Source organism: Nycticebus coucang, chromosome 20 (assembly GCF_027406575.1).
Source record: "Nycticebus coucang isolate mNycCou1 chromosome 20, mNycCou1.pri, whole genome shotgun sequence".
NCBI classification, from domain to species: domain Eukaryota; kingdom Metazoa; phylum Chordata; class Mammalia; order Primates; family Lorisidae; genus Nycticebus; species Nycticebus coucang.
In genome coordinates, this window is record NC_069799.1 from 69,035,051 (window position 1) to 69,055,388 (window position 20,338).

Consider the following 20,338-nt stretch of genomic DNA (forward strand, 5'->3'; position numbering starts at 1 on the left):
CTTTCTGACTCTTGCTCTGGAAAGTCTACATGGGAGCCTTGTCTTTGCTGGTCTAAGAAAAGGTACAGACTAGATGGTACACGGGACACTTAAGAGATGGTAGCTTGAAGTCTCAATACTGCTTAATCCTTTGTGTGAAAATCCCACAGGTCAGATGGTGGGGTCAGTGGGCCGGGCTTCTGGTCCCAAAAGTGCAGCCGTATGAGGTCACCAGAGCCACCTTCGTGGGGGATGCAACTTGCTCACTGTAGGTTGTGATTCAGATCCAGCACCGCCAGCTGCTTTGTGTCTTTTGCTTTATTTTCTGAACCAGATAACTAAACCTGGATGCTCCTGTGTCCTTGGGGGACAGCTGGACATACAAGTAGAGAGCCTGGCTGGGGGAGCTGTCTATGGTGTCTGCTCAGGCATGGTCAGGAGCCTGTTTCTGGCTGTGGTTACTTTAAGACATGATGTGCTCAGGTGGGGCAGGGTGACCTGGTGTTGCTCCCCTTTCTGGTGCTCCGCCTGCAGCAGGCACTCCTGCCCTATCTTGATATCAGAGAATGAGGTACAGAATTTTCTCAGCCCTTTCCCTGCTGTAAGTGAACTTGTCTCAGGGCTGGAAGAAGAAATGACAGCATCTGTTTTTTTTTTTTTGGCTGGGGCTGGGCTTGAACCCGCCACCCCCAGTATATGGGGCTGGCGCCCTACTCCTTGAGCCACAGGCACTGCCGGACACCATCCTTTCCATGAGCCTGTGTCCAGCCACCACTCAATGCTGTTCACACAGGGTTCTTGTTTGCCCCTCTCAACTTAGCCCCTCTTTACAGAAGAGGAAGCTAAGGCCGAGCAAGCAGACTGCAAAGCCCACACCCTGAGTGCTGGTTGCTCAGGAAGAGAGAAGGGCTTGGGTTCAGTGTGCTGCCTGGGGACCTAGGCAGGCAGTGTTTCTGCAGCACTGGGGCTGTCCTGGCACTCAACTCTCCTCTCTTGTTCCCCTCCCAGGACGCAGGGAGCCAGCAGATCGGCTTCTTGCTTGGAAGCTGTGGTGTCACCGTAGCCTTGACTAGCGACGCTTGCCATAAAGGACTACCCAAGAGCCCGACGGGGGAGATCCCACAGTTTAAAGGTACACCAGTGGTCTCGGGCACAGGTGTTCCCTGTTGGTGTTTGGGGTTTGGAGGAAAGCAGAGATGTCAGAGATTCCATGGTATTGAAGTGTCCCTTGAACGTGCACAGTGTGAGTGGAGAGACATGGGTAATGCTTAAGGGGGGTTATCATTTTTTCCAAGGTTGGCCAAAGCTGCTATGGTTTGTCACCGAGTCAAAGCATCTCTCTAAACCTCCTCGAGATTGGTTCCCGCACATCAAAGATGCCAATAATGACACTGCTTATATCGAGGTAAGTTGCACGTGGTTGCCTTTGGTCTGGGTGCATCCTTGGAGATTAGCGTTTGCTGACATGTGCTCATGCTTCAACATCGAGGGGCTCGGGCAGCTCACGTAACAGGAAATCCTGGTGATGTTGCCAGGGCTCCGCCCTTCGGTAATGCTTTCCTCTCATCTCTGTCTTCTTCCAGTACAAGACATGTAAGGATGGAAGCGTGCTTGGCGTGACGGTGACGAGGATTGCTCTGCTGACACACTGCCAGGCCCTGACACAGGCGTGTGGCTACACAGAAGGTGGGGCAGCCCCTCTTGCCAGGTCACATTTCCAGGGCCTGGGCTGCGTGAAGTGTTCTTTTGACCAGGGCACCCGCTGCAGGGACCACGAAACCCCCTTGGTACCAGAAAGTGTTTGTGCCCAGGCGCTGACTTACTGGGCTGGAGTAACAGCATGTCGCTGCCTGGAGGCTTGGACCAGGGCTGGTCCCTCTACGTCCACGCTGGGCCCCATGCAGCTTCCCCACTTAAGCACTGGGGACAGAGGCTCCACCTCCTCCGGGCAACCCTCACCAAAAGAGCAAGTGAGCATGGGTGGCCTTAGTAGTGTCTGGGCAGCATGTGGGCACTTGCTGCCCTTGGCTAGCAGGGATGGTCTGTGATAGGCTCCCTGCTTCACTTCCACACCCCGTAATTGCAGCATTTGTGTCTAATTCTCTCCTCACATAGTCATCAAAGAGTCTTCCATCCCTGTCCTCAAGCCCTCCTCTCCTTTGTCATCACACACCCAGCTTGGGGATGTCTATCCAATAGGGCGACAGGAGCCAGCCCTGTGGCAGGTGCCAGCTGCAAGCTTCTGCCTTTTCTGGGACACATGAGGGAGGTGAAAAGAAATCTTTAATCAGAAAAGACAAGTCAAGGATAGAAAAGGAGACACAGGGTGGCGCCTGTGGCTCAAGGAGTAAGGCACCGGCCCCATATGCTGGAGGTGGCAGGTTCAAACCCAGCCCCGGCCAAAAACCAAAAAAAAAAAAGAAAAGAAAAGGAGACACAAAGGAGGAGGAGTGTCCCCGGGTGTGTGGGGAGCTTGGGCTGGTGGGACCTTGAGTGAGGCAGACACCTCCCCACCCCCAGCCCCATTCTCAGCCATGGGAGCAATGTTTACCCAGGCCATTGCTGCCTCTGCCTTAGGCTGGGTCTTGCTTGTGTCTCACTCTGTGCTGTGGCCATAAGTAAAAGACTCTGGCCCTTCTCTTGTGCAGCGGAGACCATAGTTAATGTGCTGGACTTCAAGAAGGACGTTGGACTCTGGCATGGGATCCTGACAGTGAGTGGCCCTGCCCTGCCCTGCCTTGCATGTGGCCAAGCTCAGTGAGGGTGTCAGGGTGGTCAAGTCCGTCTTTCATGCTGTGAGAGGGAAGTGCCCACTGTCAGGGTCATCCTGTCCTCGCAGCTCACAGGGCACAGAGGACCGGCTTGGGGGCTGAGCTGGCTGTCGGAGGTTGGCTGCTGGAATATCCTTTAAGGGTCACATGGAGGTTGAGGTTGTACAGTAAAGTAGCCGTGTCCTGGTTTTGGGTCACTTCCCTATGCCTCTGCCCACCTCGGAGTCTTAGCAGTTTTTCCCTGATCATTTAGGGATCGGCTGGTCCATTACTCTGTGGGGGTAGAGGGCAGACCTACCTTTCGAATGACAGCCCAGCTGTGGCCTGGACACATGTCTGTTGCCCTTGGGGACAGTCCTGGGCTGTGGCACTGCTCTGAGGAGTGACCTTGTCCCCATGTGGGCCGTGCCTGGCACTAGGAAGCTTGGGCCCAGCTGCTGTGTCTCCTTCCCATGTGGTGACTCGTGTGTTGTATCTGGCAATTTGACGCTGACACTCACCCTCCTCCAAGGTGAGACTCCTGAGTCCTCACATGAATGACAAGAATGAGAACCAAGAGCAGGCTGGTAGCTTCTTGCTGAGGCAGATCTGATGGACTCGAGTGGGCTCCTGTGTGCTCTGCTGTCCAGAGCACCAGGGTCCGCGATGTGGGGTGGCACCTCGACAGACCTTCCTACCACACTCAGTGACACAGAAACACATGTGCTGTGTCTGTCGCTTCCAGAGCGTCATGAACATGATGCACGTGATCAGCATCCCGTACTCACTGATGAAGGTGAACCCCCTGTCCTGGATCCAGAAGGTCTGCCAGTACAAAGGTGCGTCCCTGTGGTATATGCTCCCCTCCCCCCACCCCGGGGTCTGCCAGTACAAAGGTGCGTCCCTATGGTATGTGCCACCCCCCCATCACAGTCACCCGTTCTCAGTGTGGGAGGGTCTGCCAGTACAAAGGTGTGTCCCTGTGATATATGCTCCCCTCCCCCCACCCTGGGGTCTGCCAGTACAAAGGTGCGTCCCTGTGGTATGTGCCACCCCCCCATCACAGTCACCCGTTCTCAGTGTGGGAGGGTCTGCCAGTACAAAGGTGTGTCCCTGTGATATATGCTGCCCTCCCCCCACCCTGGGGTCTGCCAGTACAAAGGTGCGTCCCTGTGGTATGTGCCACACACCCCCCCCATCATGGTCACCCGTTCTCAGTGTGGGAGGGTCTGCCAGTACAAAGGTGCATCCCTGTGGTATGTGCCACCCCCCCCCCCATCACGGTCACCCGTTCTCAGTGAGGGTCTGCCAGTACAAAGGTGTGTCCCTCCACAAAAAAAAAAAAAGGAGAAAAAAAGGGCAGCGCCTGTGGCTCAAGGAGTGGGGCGCTGGTCCCATATGCCAGAGGTGGCGGGTTCAAACCCAGCCCTGGCCAAAAACCACAAAAAAAAAAAAGGACAAAGGTGTGTCCCTGTGGTATACGCCCCCCCCCCCCCAGTCACGGTCACCTGGTCTCATTGTGTGAGGGTCTGCCAGTACAAAGGTGCGTCCCTGTGGTATATGCTGCCCCCCCCCCCCAAGTCACGGTCACCCGGTCTCAGTGTGGGAGGGTCTGACAGTGCGAGGTAACCCACTTTGCTCTTCTTCTTAGCAAAAGTGGCCTGCGTGAAGTCTCGGGACATGCACTGGGCACTGGTGGCACACCGAGACCAGCGCGACGTCAACCTGTCCTCTCTACGCATGCTAATCGTGGCTGATGGCGCCAACCCCTGTGAGTGGAGGCGGCCGTGTGTAGATGGCCTTATTTTTCTTTGCACTTTGATTTTTCTCTTTCTAATCTTTATTAGTAAAAAAGTTGTGTTAAAATAAGCAGGCAACACTGCTCACTGTGGCCAGCCAAAAGGCCCGATGGCACAGGGCGGCAGTGGGTGCACAGCCTGGGGGTGCCTCTTCTAACCCCATGTCGTCAGCTGTAAATTGCACCTAAATCATAAAGTTTGACAAGGACGGAATGATGTCACTCTGGTGCTTTGGTGTGTGATGGGAAACACACTCAGGAAACACCACTGTTGATTAGTGAATTGTCAGTTTTAATGGGATTTCATTATCACACCCTATAACAAAAAATGCTCAAAGTAAAGAAGCCGTTCTGTGGAATACTGTTCACACACCTCAAGTCAACTGAAACAAAGACTACACTGGCTTGTTTTTGTGAGAAGGATATGCAAAACCAGAAACAGTGAATTGAAGGGAAGAATGTTTCTGACCACATTTACAAAGTGATGTTTATACTTGCAAACTAAGGAAGTATAAACTTTCTTAATGCCTGATACATAATAGTAGACTTGTAAACAGATACGTTTTATAAGGATTTCTTCTTTTTAGCTCACAATTTATGGAATTATTTTATAATTTAATAAACTCCTTTAGGAGACAGAGTTTTACTATTTCTCCCTCGGTAGAGTGCAATGGTGTCAGAGCTTACAGCAATCTCAAACTCTTGGGCGTAAGTGATTCTCTTGCCACAGACTCCCAGTAGCTGGGACTGCAGGCGGTTACCACAATGCCCAGCTTTTTTTTTTTTTTTTTTGTAGTAGTTATTGTTTAGTAGGCCCAGGCCCTGTTTGAATCTGCCAGCCCTAGTATATGTGGCCGGTGCCCTAACCACTGAGCTACAGGCACCGAGCCTAATAAACTTTTTTTTTTTATCAATAACTCTACACAACAGTATGTCTTGCATAAAGCAAGGTAGATCTCTAGGTTCAGAAATAGTTCAGCTGCTGTGTTCTTGGTACTTATACCTCAGTCTTGTTATCCACGTTAACAGAGGAAGCGTTACCCTCATTTGGTTATGGTTAGAGTTACCCGTCTCTCAAGACTCCTGTAACTGAGCATGTCTCAGGGAAGTTATTAAAGGTAGCTTACTGTCGGCTCAGCGGCTAGGGTGCCAGCCATATACATCAGAGCTGGTGGGTTTGAATCCAGCCCGGACCTGCCAAACAAACAAAAAATAGAAAGCTGTAGTCCCAGCTATTTGGGAGGCTGAGGCAAGAGACGTGCTTAAGCCTAAGAGTTGGAGATTGCTGTGAGCTGTGACGCTACGGCTCTCTACCCAGGGCGACAGGTTAAGGCTCTGTCTCAGAAAAAAAAGGTAGCTTACAGTCAACAAAAGTATCTAATGTGTAGAAATTATATTATTTATATTCTTGAGTTCTGTAGGTTTGAGAATATAATATGGGTCACTATGAAAATTTTGAGACATAACTGTTTTTTGGTCCATTATTTTCACTTTCAAGAAATACGATGGACAGAGTCCTTAGTCATTTACTCAGCTTTTGGTCTTGCTGGGAGGGCTTCATTTGTTTTCATCCACATGGATTTTACATTTCTTGATTTTTGTGTATCTCAATGTTTTATAATGACCCACATTTGTTTTATTGTATGTATGTATGTATGTAACATAAACAAGAAATTGCCCTAAAGGAAGTGTTTTTCCACCCTGCCAAGCTCCTTTGTGCATAAGCCTTAACTTGAAAGCTGTTTGGTATCTTGGTTGGGGGGGGGGGAGGTTGGGTCAGCCACAAAGCTTCAGTCCTCTGATCATGTCCCTCTTTCACTCCAGGGTCAATTTCTTCTTGTGATGCGTTTCTCAATGTCTTCCAAAGTAAAGGCCTTCGACAGGAGGTCATCTGCCCTTGTGCCAGCTCACCAGAGGCCCTCACTGTGGCCATCCGGAGGTACGGAGTTGCATCATTCATGTGGGCAGCACTGAGGGCCGCCCAAGGAAGCAGTAGATGGGGACCTGAAAATCATGGCAGCTGAGCTTAATGTGAGGATGAAAAAACAGGACCTGAGCTTTCAGGATGAGTTTGTCCCCATGTTATATGCCAGGGAGTGGGCTCTAGTGACTAGTCCAGATTTAGGCCCTAGAAAAGCATTTCTCACTCTCTGCAGCCTCATTTTAAGCCCTGAGTAAGTGGAATTCTCTGCCTAGAGATATCTGGAGCAGTAGCCTCTCACCCTCACAGGTCACTCAGATGTTCATTTGCTTGCATTCATCTCAGCTCTAATTTGGGATGTTGGATGCCCTTGTGTTTGGTCTATCCTTTCTGCCTCTGGAATAGAAAAACCTCTGGTTTCTGAGCTTTTGAGTGACAGGCGACATATCAGATGGCCCTCAGGTCTGTGACACGTCCATCCCCTGGACCTGAGGTCTTCTGGGTGCCTGGTCCGCAGAAGCGCAGAGCGTGAAAGGGAAGTGGCACTGGGAATCTGTCCCAGGTGAGAAAAGATGGTGCTGAGTGCCATCAGCACTCCAGAGACAGGTGCAGGGGGACCCACATGGGCATCACCGTCCTCACCCAGGGCTGCATCAGTCGGAGCTCCAGCTCTCAGGCATCTGCGTCATCTCAATACTTGATGTCTGTAACATGACCTTTGTTTCCGTCTCTAGTTGGGCTTTATCTCCTGTAGCGTATGAAATAAAATGTGCTCCATCATAAGAATGGACGATGTCGAATACTCAGTGTACAAAGTACCTGAGTTCTGCTCTATCTATGTTATTGAATTATTAAGGTTTCCAAAAATATTCACAGAAGAATTCCCCTCACTAAGAAACCTGGTGCTTTTAGGCATTTGCTAATGTAATATCAACTGTATTACCTGACTAGCAGGCTGAGAAATTGAAAATCTTTAAGGTATCAGAAGCCACTTACAATTTTGGTTAAATCAGAAAAGTCTAAATGTAATTTAAATTGATCAGTGATGGAGTTGTTGCCACAATCATATCTTCATTTTTTAAGAAGGATTGTATAGTTGCCCCTCAGGAGCAGTGTGAAGGTGAGGGTGCATCTGCGCTGGGCATCCCGTCATAACGTCCATGAATTGGGAGTGTTAGGCAGGCCCTGTTTTCAAGAGCACTTTGTGAAAAACGTGTGTGGCTTGGACCTGATTGGAAACTGCGGAGTGGCATGAACTGTGCCCTTAAACAGGGCCTCTGTGTTCACACCCTTGCGTTTTCCTCCTCCGAGCGGGGTTGTTCCCTGCTCTCTGACATGGGACGGCGGGTGGAGAATGTCCATCAGAGAACCTGTTGTAAGTGATCTGGGCCTTTTGTTTCCCTCCTTCCTGTTGTCTAGCATGTTTCTGATTCCATGTTACTTTTTATTCATTTCAGCAAATGTTGTTTGGCAGGCACTGTTCTTAAGACACCATTCTTCCGAGCACTTGCGGGCTCCCGTAGACTTTCTCAGCCTCCATGACTCTCCCCAGTTTTTTCATGATCAAAAGAAAGGTGTGTTAACCCTCACCCAGCTCAGAATGTACCCATGGGACACACACTTAACTGAGATTTGCTCAGCCTGTTCTCTGCAAGGCCTGCGACATACTCCTTGGTCTGCATGTGTAAGGCTGGGTTCTGTGTGTCTCTAATATACACTCTTGTGACGGTTAGTGGCAGTACAGCCTCTTCTGCTCTTGCACAAGATGAAGGGTCAGAAAAGTAGACAGGAGACTGAGGTGGGAGGATCACTTGAGGCCAGGAGCTTGAGACCAGCTTGGACAACAAAGCAAGATCCTGTCTCTGCAAAAAAAAAAAAAAAATCAGCCTGGCTTGGTGATAGCACCTGTAGTCCCCAGTATTCTGGAGGCTGGGGTGGGAGGATCGCTTGAGGCTTGAGTGCAGAGTCTGAAGTTGCTGTGAGCTGTGATAGCACCACAGTGCTCTAGCCTAGGTGACTGACCTATCTCAAGAAAAAAAATATGTATATATTATACATATGAAAAAGTAGACTGATTTTAGTTCTAAGCTATTCTTACTGGTTCTTATTGACTTTGTGGTTTTATCCAGGTAATGATAATTTTTGAAAAATATCCTGTTAATGTATTTGAAGATTCAGGTTCCTAAGAATAGTTGTATCTGCTGACAGCACTCACAAGTACCTTGATGCATCTCACTTGTTTGCCTTCCTTTTCGGACTTCAGAATCCTAAATGCCTATAAGCAAAACTAAGATGAAGGAGGGCACTTTGAAATCGAGGCTCAAATCCCTCTCAAAGACAACTAAAGGAAGCAGCAAGGAGCAGGTAATGGTCAGACTGCCCAACGCAGGAGGCGCTCTGTGAGGTGACCACCTAGGCTGTGAGTGACCAGCTTGCCAACATGGAGGTGGTCACTACTGTGCTGACCTGCACATGGGGTATACAACCTGTATGGCTTGGCCAGCGGAGTGAGGAGGTCAGACGTAGGTCCCACTTTAGTATCTACACAGCAGCACACCGAGCAGGTTGACTGGTGGCCTCAGGCCCAAGAGGTACCTCTGTGCCGAGCTGCAATGCCAGCCAGCCCAGCACCCTGAGGCCTCTGCGGTTCTGCAAACTCACATGGGGCCACTTCTCCAGCATGCAGTACCAGGACACATTTGTTTTTTGACATGACTTAAAATCACACTGGACTTCCTTGGGACTCTTAGTAGGACTCAGGCCTCAGTTCAAGGCCCTCGGTCAGCAGGTGACACCAGGTACCCAGGGTTTGTCCAGGACTTTGTAGACTTAAAAATGCCTTAAAGTCTTTCATTTTGGTTTTCACGAACACTTCCATCAATGGAAGAGGCAGGTGATCAGACTCACGTGACTTTGTTTAAGACAGATTGATCCCTCCTTAGAGATGAGGGTGCTGATGCTGTGTCCCCAGATGCCTGCTCCCGCTTTGCTGAGAGGCCCTGGTGGCCCAGGGCTGCAGAGCTGTGTGCCGGCACCTCCCTCAGCTCTTCCCCACTTGCCAAGCTTCACAAAAAGAAGGGTCTGGGCCAGGAATGTGTGAAAAATACTCTTGGATTTTGACACCATGTTGAGGACTCTGCTGTTCCTTCACCTGGGTGGGAAATATGGGGCAGAGGACATGATTTCTACTGTAAGCACCATTATCTGCTCATATCTCATTGTTATCAGAGGAGCAGTGTATAAATATTATAAATGGATAAATACTCATACTGTTCAAGGCTGTTTAGCACCTGCCCTTCCGGGTCCTCTGTCTCCCAGAGGCCCAGCTGGTGACTTAGAACCTATTCCCCTTCCTCCTCCTTGTATCCTGTAACCAAGCCTCCCGGCAAGTCTGAATCCAGACCAGATCCCTCCTGATGGCCACTTGGTCCCCCAAACCCTCCCTGCTCTTCACCTCCACTTCCCACCCTCTGCTCTCCACTCCCCTGCCCCCGAATCTGGCCAGAGCTTATGTGACCCTCCTCTGGGGACAGGTCTGCCGAGGGCTCTCCTAGCCTCCAGCCCTTCAGCCCTTTCTCCTGTACAAGTCCAAGGCCGGTCTCTTTGCTCTGCCTGGAGATCCCTCCCAAGCCTGGCAGCAACCCCCAGCCAGAGGGGCCTACACAACCCACCTTTGGCTGGCTTTTATGTGCTGTGGGATTTACTTATAAATTTATCTTTTATTGTCATCTCTGCCTGGTAAATACGCAGCGGGGTTTTTTTGTTTGTTTGTTTTTGAGACAAGGCCTTGCTCTTTTGCCTGGGCAGGAGTGTAGTGGTGTCATCATAGCTTGCTGCAGCCTCCAATTCCCAGCCTCAAGTGAGCCTCCCAAACTGCTAGGATTATTGATATGAGCTACCATGCCTGGGGCACAGTGGTTTTTGAATGGACCAAAATAAAATATAAGAAAGTCTCTCCTGTATGCTTACCTCTGACAGTCCTGTTTCATTCAGCAGAAGTAAAGGTTTTTAAGGGCCAAGCCCGTTCTTGTGCATGTATGTGGTGATCTGCACAGCTCACCTGTCACACAGGTGGAGCTGGGTGTGGTTTGGCTTTTTGTTTTCATTGCACTTGACCATGTGGTGCCACTGACAACCTGGTCTGCTGAAAACTGCTGTGTGTTTGTCTTCAGCTATCAGTAGCCCTCCAGGCTGGTCCAGAGAAAGGGACACCCTGGGCTGAGTGTTCACAGCCAGGTTGCATGCCTGGGGGGCTCTGTGCAGGGAACAGCTGCAGCAAACCTCCTTGCAGCCTTCCCAGTGCAGCAGCTGGGCTTTCGGTCATTAGCAGAGACTGGCAGGCATTGAGCAGAGCCCACACACTGGGCAGGGCCCCAGGCAGTGCCTCACCTGTGGTAGCGACCCTCCCCAAAGCCACCATGTTGACAACCTCATACCAGCCTCATTCAAATTCAAGAAGAAATCAAAGGGGTGGCACCAAAGGGGTGGCAAATCAGTGGGTAGGGTGACAGCCTAATATACCAAGGGTGGCAGGTTCAAACACGGCCCCGGCCAAACTGCAACAAAAAAATAGCCGAGTGTTGGGGTGGGCGCCTGTGGTCCCAGCTACTCAGGGACTGAGGCTGGGGTGAGGCAAGAGGCAAGAGAATTGCCTAAGTGCAGGAGTTGGAGGTTGCTGTGAGCTGTGATGCCACAGTACTCTACCGAGGGCGATAAAGTAAGACACTGTCTCTACAAAAAAAAAAAAAAGAAGAAGAAATCAAAGGATAAGAAGGTTTAATTTTAGTGTTATAAGTTGAATAGGAATGACAGTGTCATGAACATTGAAAGTGGCCCTTGGGTGGAGGTTTCTGTCAGGTCACTGTCCTTGTGCCCTGACACACTCTTCTGTTGTGTCAAGATAGTCGCTGTCCTTTCCGTAATTTCATGCTGAGGATGCACATTTGCAATGTTAACACCGATTTATGGGAGGACAGTCGCTGCAGTTGGCTCCCGCACTTGGACTCCAACTTGGGCAACAGCTTATTTCAGTGGTGAATGTTTTCGGGGAGAGACCAATGCTGGGCTTTAGCAGTCTTCTCTCACTGTCCTTATATTTAAGTCATTTTCAAATAAATTTGAAGTTGGTACTCATGCTTCAGTTTTTATGAATGGGCCCTATCTGGGTTATTTCTGTAACCTACAAGGGGAGGGGAATTCCTCACATGCTGGGATTTCTTGGGAATTATTGTGTCCACAGAGAGGTTGAGGCAGATATTTTTTTTTTTAGAGACAAGAGTCTTACTTTGTTGCCCTTGGTAGAGTGCCATGGCATCACAGCTCACAGCAACCTCCAATTCTTGGACTTAGGCGATTCTCTTGCCTCAGCCTCCTGAGTAGCTAGGACTACAGGTGCCCACCACAACACCCGGCTAAGGACAGATATTTATTAGAAATGCAATGTATTTGTCTAAAGACCTGAAGAGAATTTTGTGAGTGCCAGAGTCCAGGTTACTATATAGAAAATAGCTTTGAGAAGTCCTATGAAGCCCTTCTAAGTGGGGCCTGGGAGGCTTCCCGGTGGGTTTTGGCCTGACAAAACAAACTTTCCTACATGTCACTTCAAGGTCCAGTGTGCAGGCAGCATCGCAAGTGCCACATTTTGTTGATTGTTTATAGCTTTCAGAGACAATAGCATTGCCTGGTTCTTCTGCAGAGGGTCCAGGTCACCCTTCTCCCCAGCAGTTCTGGGACAAGGTTTCCTTGGTGCTGTGGTTAGGGTTTCCTGGGAATGCTCACTGTGCCCTGGTGTGAGGAAGAGATCGGATGTCCAGTGAGCAGTGTGGTGCCACCAATTGCTGGCTGAGGGTTTAGTCCATTTTGCAAGTGGTCCATTTTGCAAAAAGTGGTAATTAGATGGGTTTGTTCCCTGTTTGTAGACCTTCTGGCCCTTGCTGGGGCCACTTTGTGGTTATTTCCTGAGGAATGTCTGTGCCTCAGCAAGTGGGGGCAGCTGTGGGGCAGTAGTGCCCCAACCCCGACGTGTCTCATGCAGAAGAGTATGGATTGGAAGGTGTGGGGCTCATAGGATGGATAAAACCTCCAGCATCCTCTTTGCTAAGTGGGCAGGGGACAGAGGAGCTTCTGAGAGCCTCCAGCAGACCCTGGTGGAGGGTTGGAGTAGGGATCGCTGGCACCTCTACAGGATGTGCCCTTCAGCTGTGCTGCCCGGTGGGAGGCAGGCCAGAGCACCCAGGGATAGGCCATTCTCCAAAACAGTGACCAATATTTATTGCAAAGTAGTTGAGGTTTTTTTAAGAGTGTGAGGAATTTATTTATTTATTTATTTTTATTTTTTGCCCCCCTCAAGGAATTCATTTTTTAAGAGCATGAGAGAATTTAAGAAACTGAAGGAACAAAGGCAGGAGAAGATTCTGCCTTCCTTGTGCATCTTCAGACATGTGTCTGTGTATGTGTGTCCTCACGTGTGTCTTCCCATGTGTCTTCATGTGTCCTCACGTGTGTGTTCATGTGTGTCTGCACATATCAGTCTTCATGTTTGTCCTCACACGTGTGTCTGTGTGTATCTTTGTGTCCTCACGCGTGTCTTCATGTGTCCTCAGGCGTGTGTCTGTATCTCTTTGTGTGTCCTCACGCGTGTCTTCCCATGTGTCTTCATGTGTCCTCACGTATGTTGTGTGTCTGCATGTATCTCTTCATGTGTCCTCGTGCATGTGTCTTCATGTTTGTCCTCAATGTATGTGTCTGCATATGTCTCCTCACTTGTCTCTTCATGCGTCTGTCCTTACGCGTGTTTGCATGTATGGTCTCCATGTGTCCTCGTGAGCGTGTCTGCCTTCGCACATGCCTGTCTCGGTGTACGCGTGTCCTCGTGAGCGTGTCCGCCTTTGCGCGTGCCTGTCTCGGTGTACGCGTGTCCTCGTGAGCGTGTCTGCCTTCCCGCGTGCCTGTCTCGGTGTCCACGTGTCCTCGTGAGCGTGTCTGCCTTCGCGCGTGCCTGTCTCGGTGTGCGCGTGTCCTCGTGAGCGTGTCCGCCTTCGCGCGTGCCTGTCTCCGTGTACGCGTGTCCTCGTGAGCGTGTCCGCCTTCCCGCGTGCCTGTCTTCGGTGTGCGCGTGTCCTCGTGAGTGTGTCCGCCTTTGCGCATGCCTGTCTTGGTGTGCGCATGTCCTCGTGAGCGTGTCCGCCTTCCCACGTGCCTGTCTCCATGTATGTGTGTCCTCGTGAGCGTGTCCGTCTTCCTGCGTGCCTGTCTCGGTGTACGCGTGTCCTCGTGAGCGTGTCCGCCTTCGCGCGTGCCTGTCTCCATGTGCGCGTGTCCTCATCTGTGCCTATGTTCATATGTTCATGGCCAAGTGAGATAAGAAATGCCACTGTCCTCTGGTAAGGTTGTCCTGGCCCTTGTGAAGCTGTGTTTTTACCCAGTTATTTAAAATATTTTATTCTCTTTGAGGTAGTCAACGTCCTGTTATATTTTATGTGTTCATTCTCAAGAGTAGTTATAGAGAAGTATTGGGGAAATAATGAATTCCTGATGCCTGAAATCCTCGGTAGAAATATACAAAAGGAAAGTGAAAACCAGGAGTTTTTCTAGCTCCACGTTCCTTCCAGGCTGCCTGTACGAGTCTGTTTCCATCTCCAAAACGTAGATGATAGAATTAATTTTTTAAAGCGACGTTGTGATGATTTTATCAACCTAAAAAATAGATTTGGCCTTTTTGAGTAGACAGTAGTTTGAATACCTTGATACTTTAGCAATGAAAGGGTAAAATTATGTAAAATATTGATTAAAGCAGCAATTCCAGAGGACAATAAAGACACCCCCCATCAGCACAATCATCTACTTTTTGAAAGTATCCAACCTGGAAGTCAGAAAGCTGCTTCCTCCTCCCTCCTCTGTGTCTAGGGTGGGGCTGCAGTGTGTCTTTGGTCCCTGTCTTGGCCTTTCACTGTTGGCTTTGCAGCCTGGGCAGTGCTGGGGACGCTGAGGCTTGGTCTGGGAGACAAGGGTGCTGATGGGCAGGAGGCTCTGCACAGCGCTGCAGACACAGAATCAAGGACTCACTGCTGCTGTTGTCAGCACGGCCACAGTGATGTTCATGCACATGCACTATTCTGCGAGGGTCTATCCCATCCAGTTGCTGCAGTGACTTGTGACCTCACTCCTTGTTCTGCAGACGAGCTGCTGCTCCTGAGCCGTGAATCACCAGGTTGGAGATTGCGTGTGAGGAAGAGGAAAGGCAGGGCTCTGGGCTCTCTCTTGCAGAGGATTCGGCAGGTGACGAGGGCCCTGAAGCTTTGCAGAGGCAGGTGCAATTACTCTGGTGAGCTCTGGAACTGGAAATTGTTGAACTACCTGTTACAGACTTGCCTCACGCTTATTTTGTATTAACACATTGAACCCAGCCAGGCTCTGCCTGCTGTCAGGAGTAGCGAACTATACATGTGTTCACTGAAATTTATAGCAGTTCTTTCTTTGATTGTTATGCAAGCAAGATTAGCTAAAGGTTCTCTGAAGGCTTTGCAGAGGCTGGAATGCTGTGACGGGTAAATAGTGGTGCAGACCGCCTGTGCAGAACATTCATTGGGAGGTGTCACGGAGGACACGTGTGCCCCTCTCTGTCTTAATTCTCACGTGCGCCCCTCTCTGTCTTGATTCCCACGCGTGTGTCCTTTTGGCACTGCAAGTGGCCTCACGTGTCATGACCTCACAGTCCTGGGAACTGCCTGGCTGGCTCCTCCCTGGATTTGTGTATCTCAGGAGCCTTGTTGTCCTGTGGCTACCATTTCATCTTGGAACAGAGTTCAGAAGTAGACAAATTGGTCTGTAGCTTTATTAGCTATTATTTAATGTGCTGTTACCATTAGAGTAAATGTTTTTTAAATTCTCGTGAATTCTGCTTTGGGGGTTAGTTTTTCACTTCCTTACCTAGTTTATCTGCTCAGAATTTTTATTTGCTGGGAAGGTGGTGATGGAGGTGAACATAGCTTAACTTGGTTAATAAGGGATGCAAATTGGAACAGAAAGGCATAGTTTTTACCCATCAAATTGGGTGAAGTTTTAAAGTTTGATTGTCAGTGTTGGCAGAAGATATGGGACTGCTGATGTATAGGGGCTGGGGCCGGGACCGGGGACACCTGCTGCTGTGGCCAGGGCTGTGCCCAACCTCCACCGCCTCTGCTGCCCATCTGCATGGTGGGACCATGGCATTGGGCCTGCCTCCCAGGACTGTGGTAGAGACAAGAGTGCCGGGTGTAAAATATTGATGATGTACAGCATCTAGTCAGTGCTAACTACGTGTTTAGTGAGTGAAAGGTAATAATATAATACTCTGTTCTTTTAGTGGAAATACAAAATAAGGCTCCCCTATAGAAGGTATTTAGGCTTTATTAAGTTCTTCTATTTTCTTTCTAGGTATTTATCTTATAGAAATACTGTCAACTGTTTAAAAGTTGAATGAAAGAAACCAAATGAATATGTATTGTATTATTGAACATGATTCATTGGTGTGTGCACACAGCACGCCACTTGCATGCATGTTCTCTCACAGACCAGGAAAGAAGTACAGATAAATTTGGGGAAAAGAGTTGGCTGCAGAAGAATATGCACACTATAAATCTGTTTTTCTTTGAAAATAAGTTTGTTCATATACACCCATATTTTATACATAACTTATGTATAACAACATTGATCTTGGTTGCCCGTTGGGCAGGTCGTGGGAGGGAAGGGCTCATGGGGCACACACGAGGACTTCCTTTTCTGCTGTGATGTTCAGCTTATTCATACTAACAGTGTGCTCCCGTGTTACTCATTTAAAATTTTATATAAAGGAAATAGCAGTGAACTAAGACATGCTTAGGGTCCTAGGGCTGAAGGTAGAAAATGCCAGGACAGAGAAGGTGCTTTCTGATTTCCCCTCTTCTCAGTGGGTTCATCAGGATGTGACCCAATCATCAGCTTGGACCATCTGTGTCTGCAAAGACCCTGTTTCTGAGGGAGGCCACAGTTATCCTTGGGGGGAGGGGCACAGTTCAACCCACAAGAGGTGCTCAAACTTCTCTCACTTGTGTGTTAAGTCTTGGAGGAGGACCATGGAGGAAACGGTGGTCAGAATGCCTAGAACAGTTTCGTTTTTTCATTTGCAAGTTCTGATTTGTTGGAGTCTTTGGAAAAGAAAAAGCCAGAATATTCCCACCTTCTTAGCTCATCATGTAAAAGTAGTTTTGTGTGGTTTATTATTTGTGTGGGCTTGACTTCTGTCTGGTTAGCCCTACCCTTTTTGATTTTTACATATAGAATAATGGTATTTCTGGACTCTCGTATGCCTTTTTAAATATACAAGTTACTTTATTTGAATGAGATCTGTCACCCCATTTATGTCTTTAGATTTATTATAAATCATAATAGTCTCAAGTTAAATAGTAAATTTATTTAGATCTTAAACTACCTTATTACGAAATAGATATTATGTTTACCTAAATTGTGGTCTCCCACTTGAACAGACAGTGGAGAATCTTTACTTTCTGGGGAAAAAAATTCATGATATTGGAAATAGTTTATTAATTTAGTCAACAGATACTTAAATCATTGGACACTGTTCTGGGGCTGCATCACAGAGTGGACACTGCTGCTCTCAGGAAGGTCTGCTGGGGGAGGCCGCAAGTGTAGAGTCAGGTGGTGCGTGCGGGGCAGAGGCTATCCAGCGAGGGAGCTGCGGATGATACCCTCAGGAAGGACATGCTGGGTAGAGACTGCCCCAGCACTCTTCTTCATGCATGGGCTCTGGGAGGCTGCACATTGAGCCTCTTGTCTCCTGGCCAGAGAGCACTCTCCACAGGCCTGTCATCCAGATAATTTTCCCAAGAACCTGGCTGTCAGATGGCACATACAGCTCTACCTTGAGCCCTTTTCTAGAAAAGTGGCATGAGCCAGGTGTGCACCTCCATGGGCTGGGCCATCAGGATTTCCCTCCTCCTGCTCCCCATTGGTACCTGTGTCCTCAGAGATATGGCTATCTCTTTCCAGCCAGCTGCAGCCTGAGGGGCAGACAGCAGGAGCTGGGGGAGGCATCCAAAGAGAGGCCCAGCTCAGAGTATTTTTATGACGTCCTGGGAACTCAGGCAGAGTCGATTAAGTAACTGGTATATTTAAAAAAGCATATAAACACTCACACAGACACTGCTGTTACAGGCCCACAGATGACAGCAACCAGCCTCCCGGCCGCGGCGTCCTCTCCATGCATGGGCTGACCTACGGGGTCATCCGCGTGGACTCAGAGGAGAAGCTGTCCGTGCTCACAGTGCAAGATGTTGGCCTTGTGATGCCTGGAGGTGAGTGTGGGCCCTGGGCTGATTTGGTACTGGGTGCTTTTCTGTCATGTGTCACCTGTCCCTCCTCCCCGTGTCACCCGTCTCTCTTCCCATCCTCCCCTCCCTGTGTCACCATCCCCCCTTCCCCATGTCACCATTCTCTTCTCCCTTGTTACCTGTCCTCTGGTGTGAGCACCCAGGCTGCACCACTAGCCCTCTGGAGTCTTCATTAAGCTTCAGCATTTGGGGCAGCTCTCCTTCTGGTAAAATATAACCCCAAATACTTGAACATGGCAAAGGGCTACTTTGCACACTGGGACCCCAGGACCTTCTTTCTCTGAGCCAGAGCACCTGCCTCTTGGCCCCAACTCAGCTGAAGCTGGACACTCCAGCGAGTTTTCCCAGAGGCTTTAGAAATGTGTGAGCACCAAGCAATGTGTCAGTGATATTAGTGAAGCTTATTGTTAGCAATAAAGCCTTTTTTTTTTTTTTTTAAGTCACAGAAACCATTTTCAGAGATACAAAGAGATGCCTCCTGATTGAAAGACCCGCCTACCTTCCCACCTGCTGGCACCCCAGGAGCATGCCTGACCCCAGCCCTCTTGTCTGCAGACTGTGCTCACCTAGGTCCTGGCACCCAGAACTCAGAGTCATGTCAGCAGGCAGGCTCTGCATTGGGCCTCAGCCTTGGGCACAGTGTGGTCTCACCCACTAGCAGGATGGCCACACCCTGGTCAGCACATGCAGGGCACTCGGTCTTCATGGGACCTTCACAGGGTCTCAGGCCTGAGACATACCTGGCAGATAGAAGCTACGTAGTCTCAATGGCATCTCAGAGGAGGGTCAGTCCCCAACCCTCCATGGGATGTGTTCTGGGGCCAGTGGCCTTTCTGCTTGCCCTGTTCGGGGCATAAAATTGAGAAATTAGACCTGGCTTTGATGGTGCCCAACAGCCTGGCGTCACCAGAGTCCCACTGTTGCTCCTCCCTTGGGGCTCCCCAGAGTCCCCGTGTGCTGCCTGTGCCTCAGTCCCATGGTGACATGTCTGGGCTGCTGTGTTCCCCAGTCCTGGCCAGGCCTCCTGGTTCTATTTCTTTCTTTAAAAAATATATTTAGGCCAGGTGCGTGGTGGCTTAGGCCTATAATCCTAGCACTCTGGGAGGCTGAGACAGGTGATTGCTTGAGCTCATGAGTTCAAGACCAGCCTGAGCAAAAGCGAGACCCCCATCTCTACTAAAAATAGAAAAACTGAGGCAAGAGACTTGCTCGAGCCTAACAGTTGGAGGTTATTGTGAGCTATGACGCTATGGTACTCCAACCAGGGCAATAGCTTGAGACTATCTCCAAAAAAAGAGTATATATATAAAAATTTTAAAGTAAATAAACCACAGGATGGAATCTCTGAAAGATTCTGAAGGTTCCACAAAGAGAAACCTCCCTTCTGAACATCAGAGTTTCCTTGGAGACGCCCCAAATGTGTGTCTTCCTTTGTCTGGGGGCCTTCATGTAACAGCCAAGTGTGCAGCACAAACTTCTGTCCCAGGCTCATCTGCACGCAGGCAGCTTCTGTGTCCTCCAGACAATGTGGCATCCCATTTGTGAGTGCGCCCCACCAGGGTTTATCTGAACCCCCATTTCCTGGGAATTTCCCCCTTTGCTGCCTCACCTGATTTGGCAAATGCCCCTTGGGGGTTTGGTCTGCAGAGGTGTGGGGGCTGGAAAATGTGTGAGAAAGGGGGATGTGCCCATGTGCTTAGCATCACTTGACTTTGTCCTTCCCAAGGTCATGGGCACCTGCTGCTGGGTGTTCTACAGTGCGTCTCTTTGGCCCTCACCCACTCTGATGGTGAAGAATATTTCAGTACAGTTTTCTGGGTTTTCTTTTTTTTTTCTTGAAACAGGCTCTTGCTCTATCACCCAGTGTGGAGGACAGGGGTGTGATCACAGTTCATAGCAGCCTCCAAGTCCTGATCTTCCTGCCTCAGCGTCTTGAGTAGTTGTAGAGATGAGGTCTTGCTCTGTTGCTCAGGCTGGTCTCAAACTCCTAGGCTCAAGCGATCCTCCCACCTCAGCCTCCCAGAGTGCTGAGATTATAGGTGTGAGTCACTGCACCCAGGCTCAGAGTAGTTTTATTGTGAATTTTTTTTTTTATTGCAAGTGAGTTTAACTTTCCATGCTTATGCTGGGTTCCATTTCTTAGACACATTAACCCCAATACAGGGGGTACGTGGAACTCTTAGGCTTTTTTAAACATCTCACTGCCACGAATGCACATATCACCTCCAACTCCAGGCTTTTGGTTCCCTAATAAGAATCTCTGCTTGCAGGATGGTGAGCAGGATGTGGCGTCTGTGCCTGCCATCTGAGTGTGGCTCAGATTGTTAACGCCACTGGGTGGTGCGCTGAGGCAGTTGAGCAGTAATCCCAGAAGGGCTCACCTTACAGGGAATTTGGAATCGAATGTGGAAATGTCCACAAGGCTCTAGAACAGTGGTTCTCAACCTTCCTAATGCTGTGGCCCTTTAATACAGTTCCTGTGGATTGAGAACCGCTGCTCTGGAAGTTGCTTTAAGCTTAGAGA

The 20,338-nt window shown here is 49.4% G+C and overlaps 1 protein-coding gene across 7 annotated transcripts in view; it reads left to right on the forward strand.

The window, feature by feature from the left end:
- The window catches only part of DIP2C (disco interacting protein 2 homolog C), a 265,905-nt gene that overhangs the window by 166,185 nt on the left and 79,382 nt on the right, over window positions 1-20,338 (forward strand). For all 7 annotated transcript variants that reach the window (XM_053572388.1, XM_053572384.1, XM_053572385.1 and 4 more), the window contains 8 exons: window positions 988-1,111; window positions 1,275-1,384; window positions 1,563-1,665; window positions 2,628-2,692; window positions 3,475-3,568; window positions 4,381-4,500; window positions 6,352-6,466; window positions 17,639-17,778. In XM_053572388.1, coding sequence (XP_053428363.1) covers window positions 988-1,111; window positions 1,275-1,384; window positions 1,563-1,665; window positions 2,628-2,692; window positions 3,475-3,568; window positions 4,381-4,500; window positions 6,352-6,466; window positions 17,639-17,778 — 871 coding nt within the window. The remainder of the gene's footprint in view (window positions 1-987; window positions 1,112-1,274; window positions 1,385-1,562; window positions 1,666-2,627; window positions 2,693-3,474; window positions 3,569-4,380; window positions 4,501-6,351; window positions 6,467-17,638; window positions 17,779-20,338) is intronic.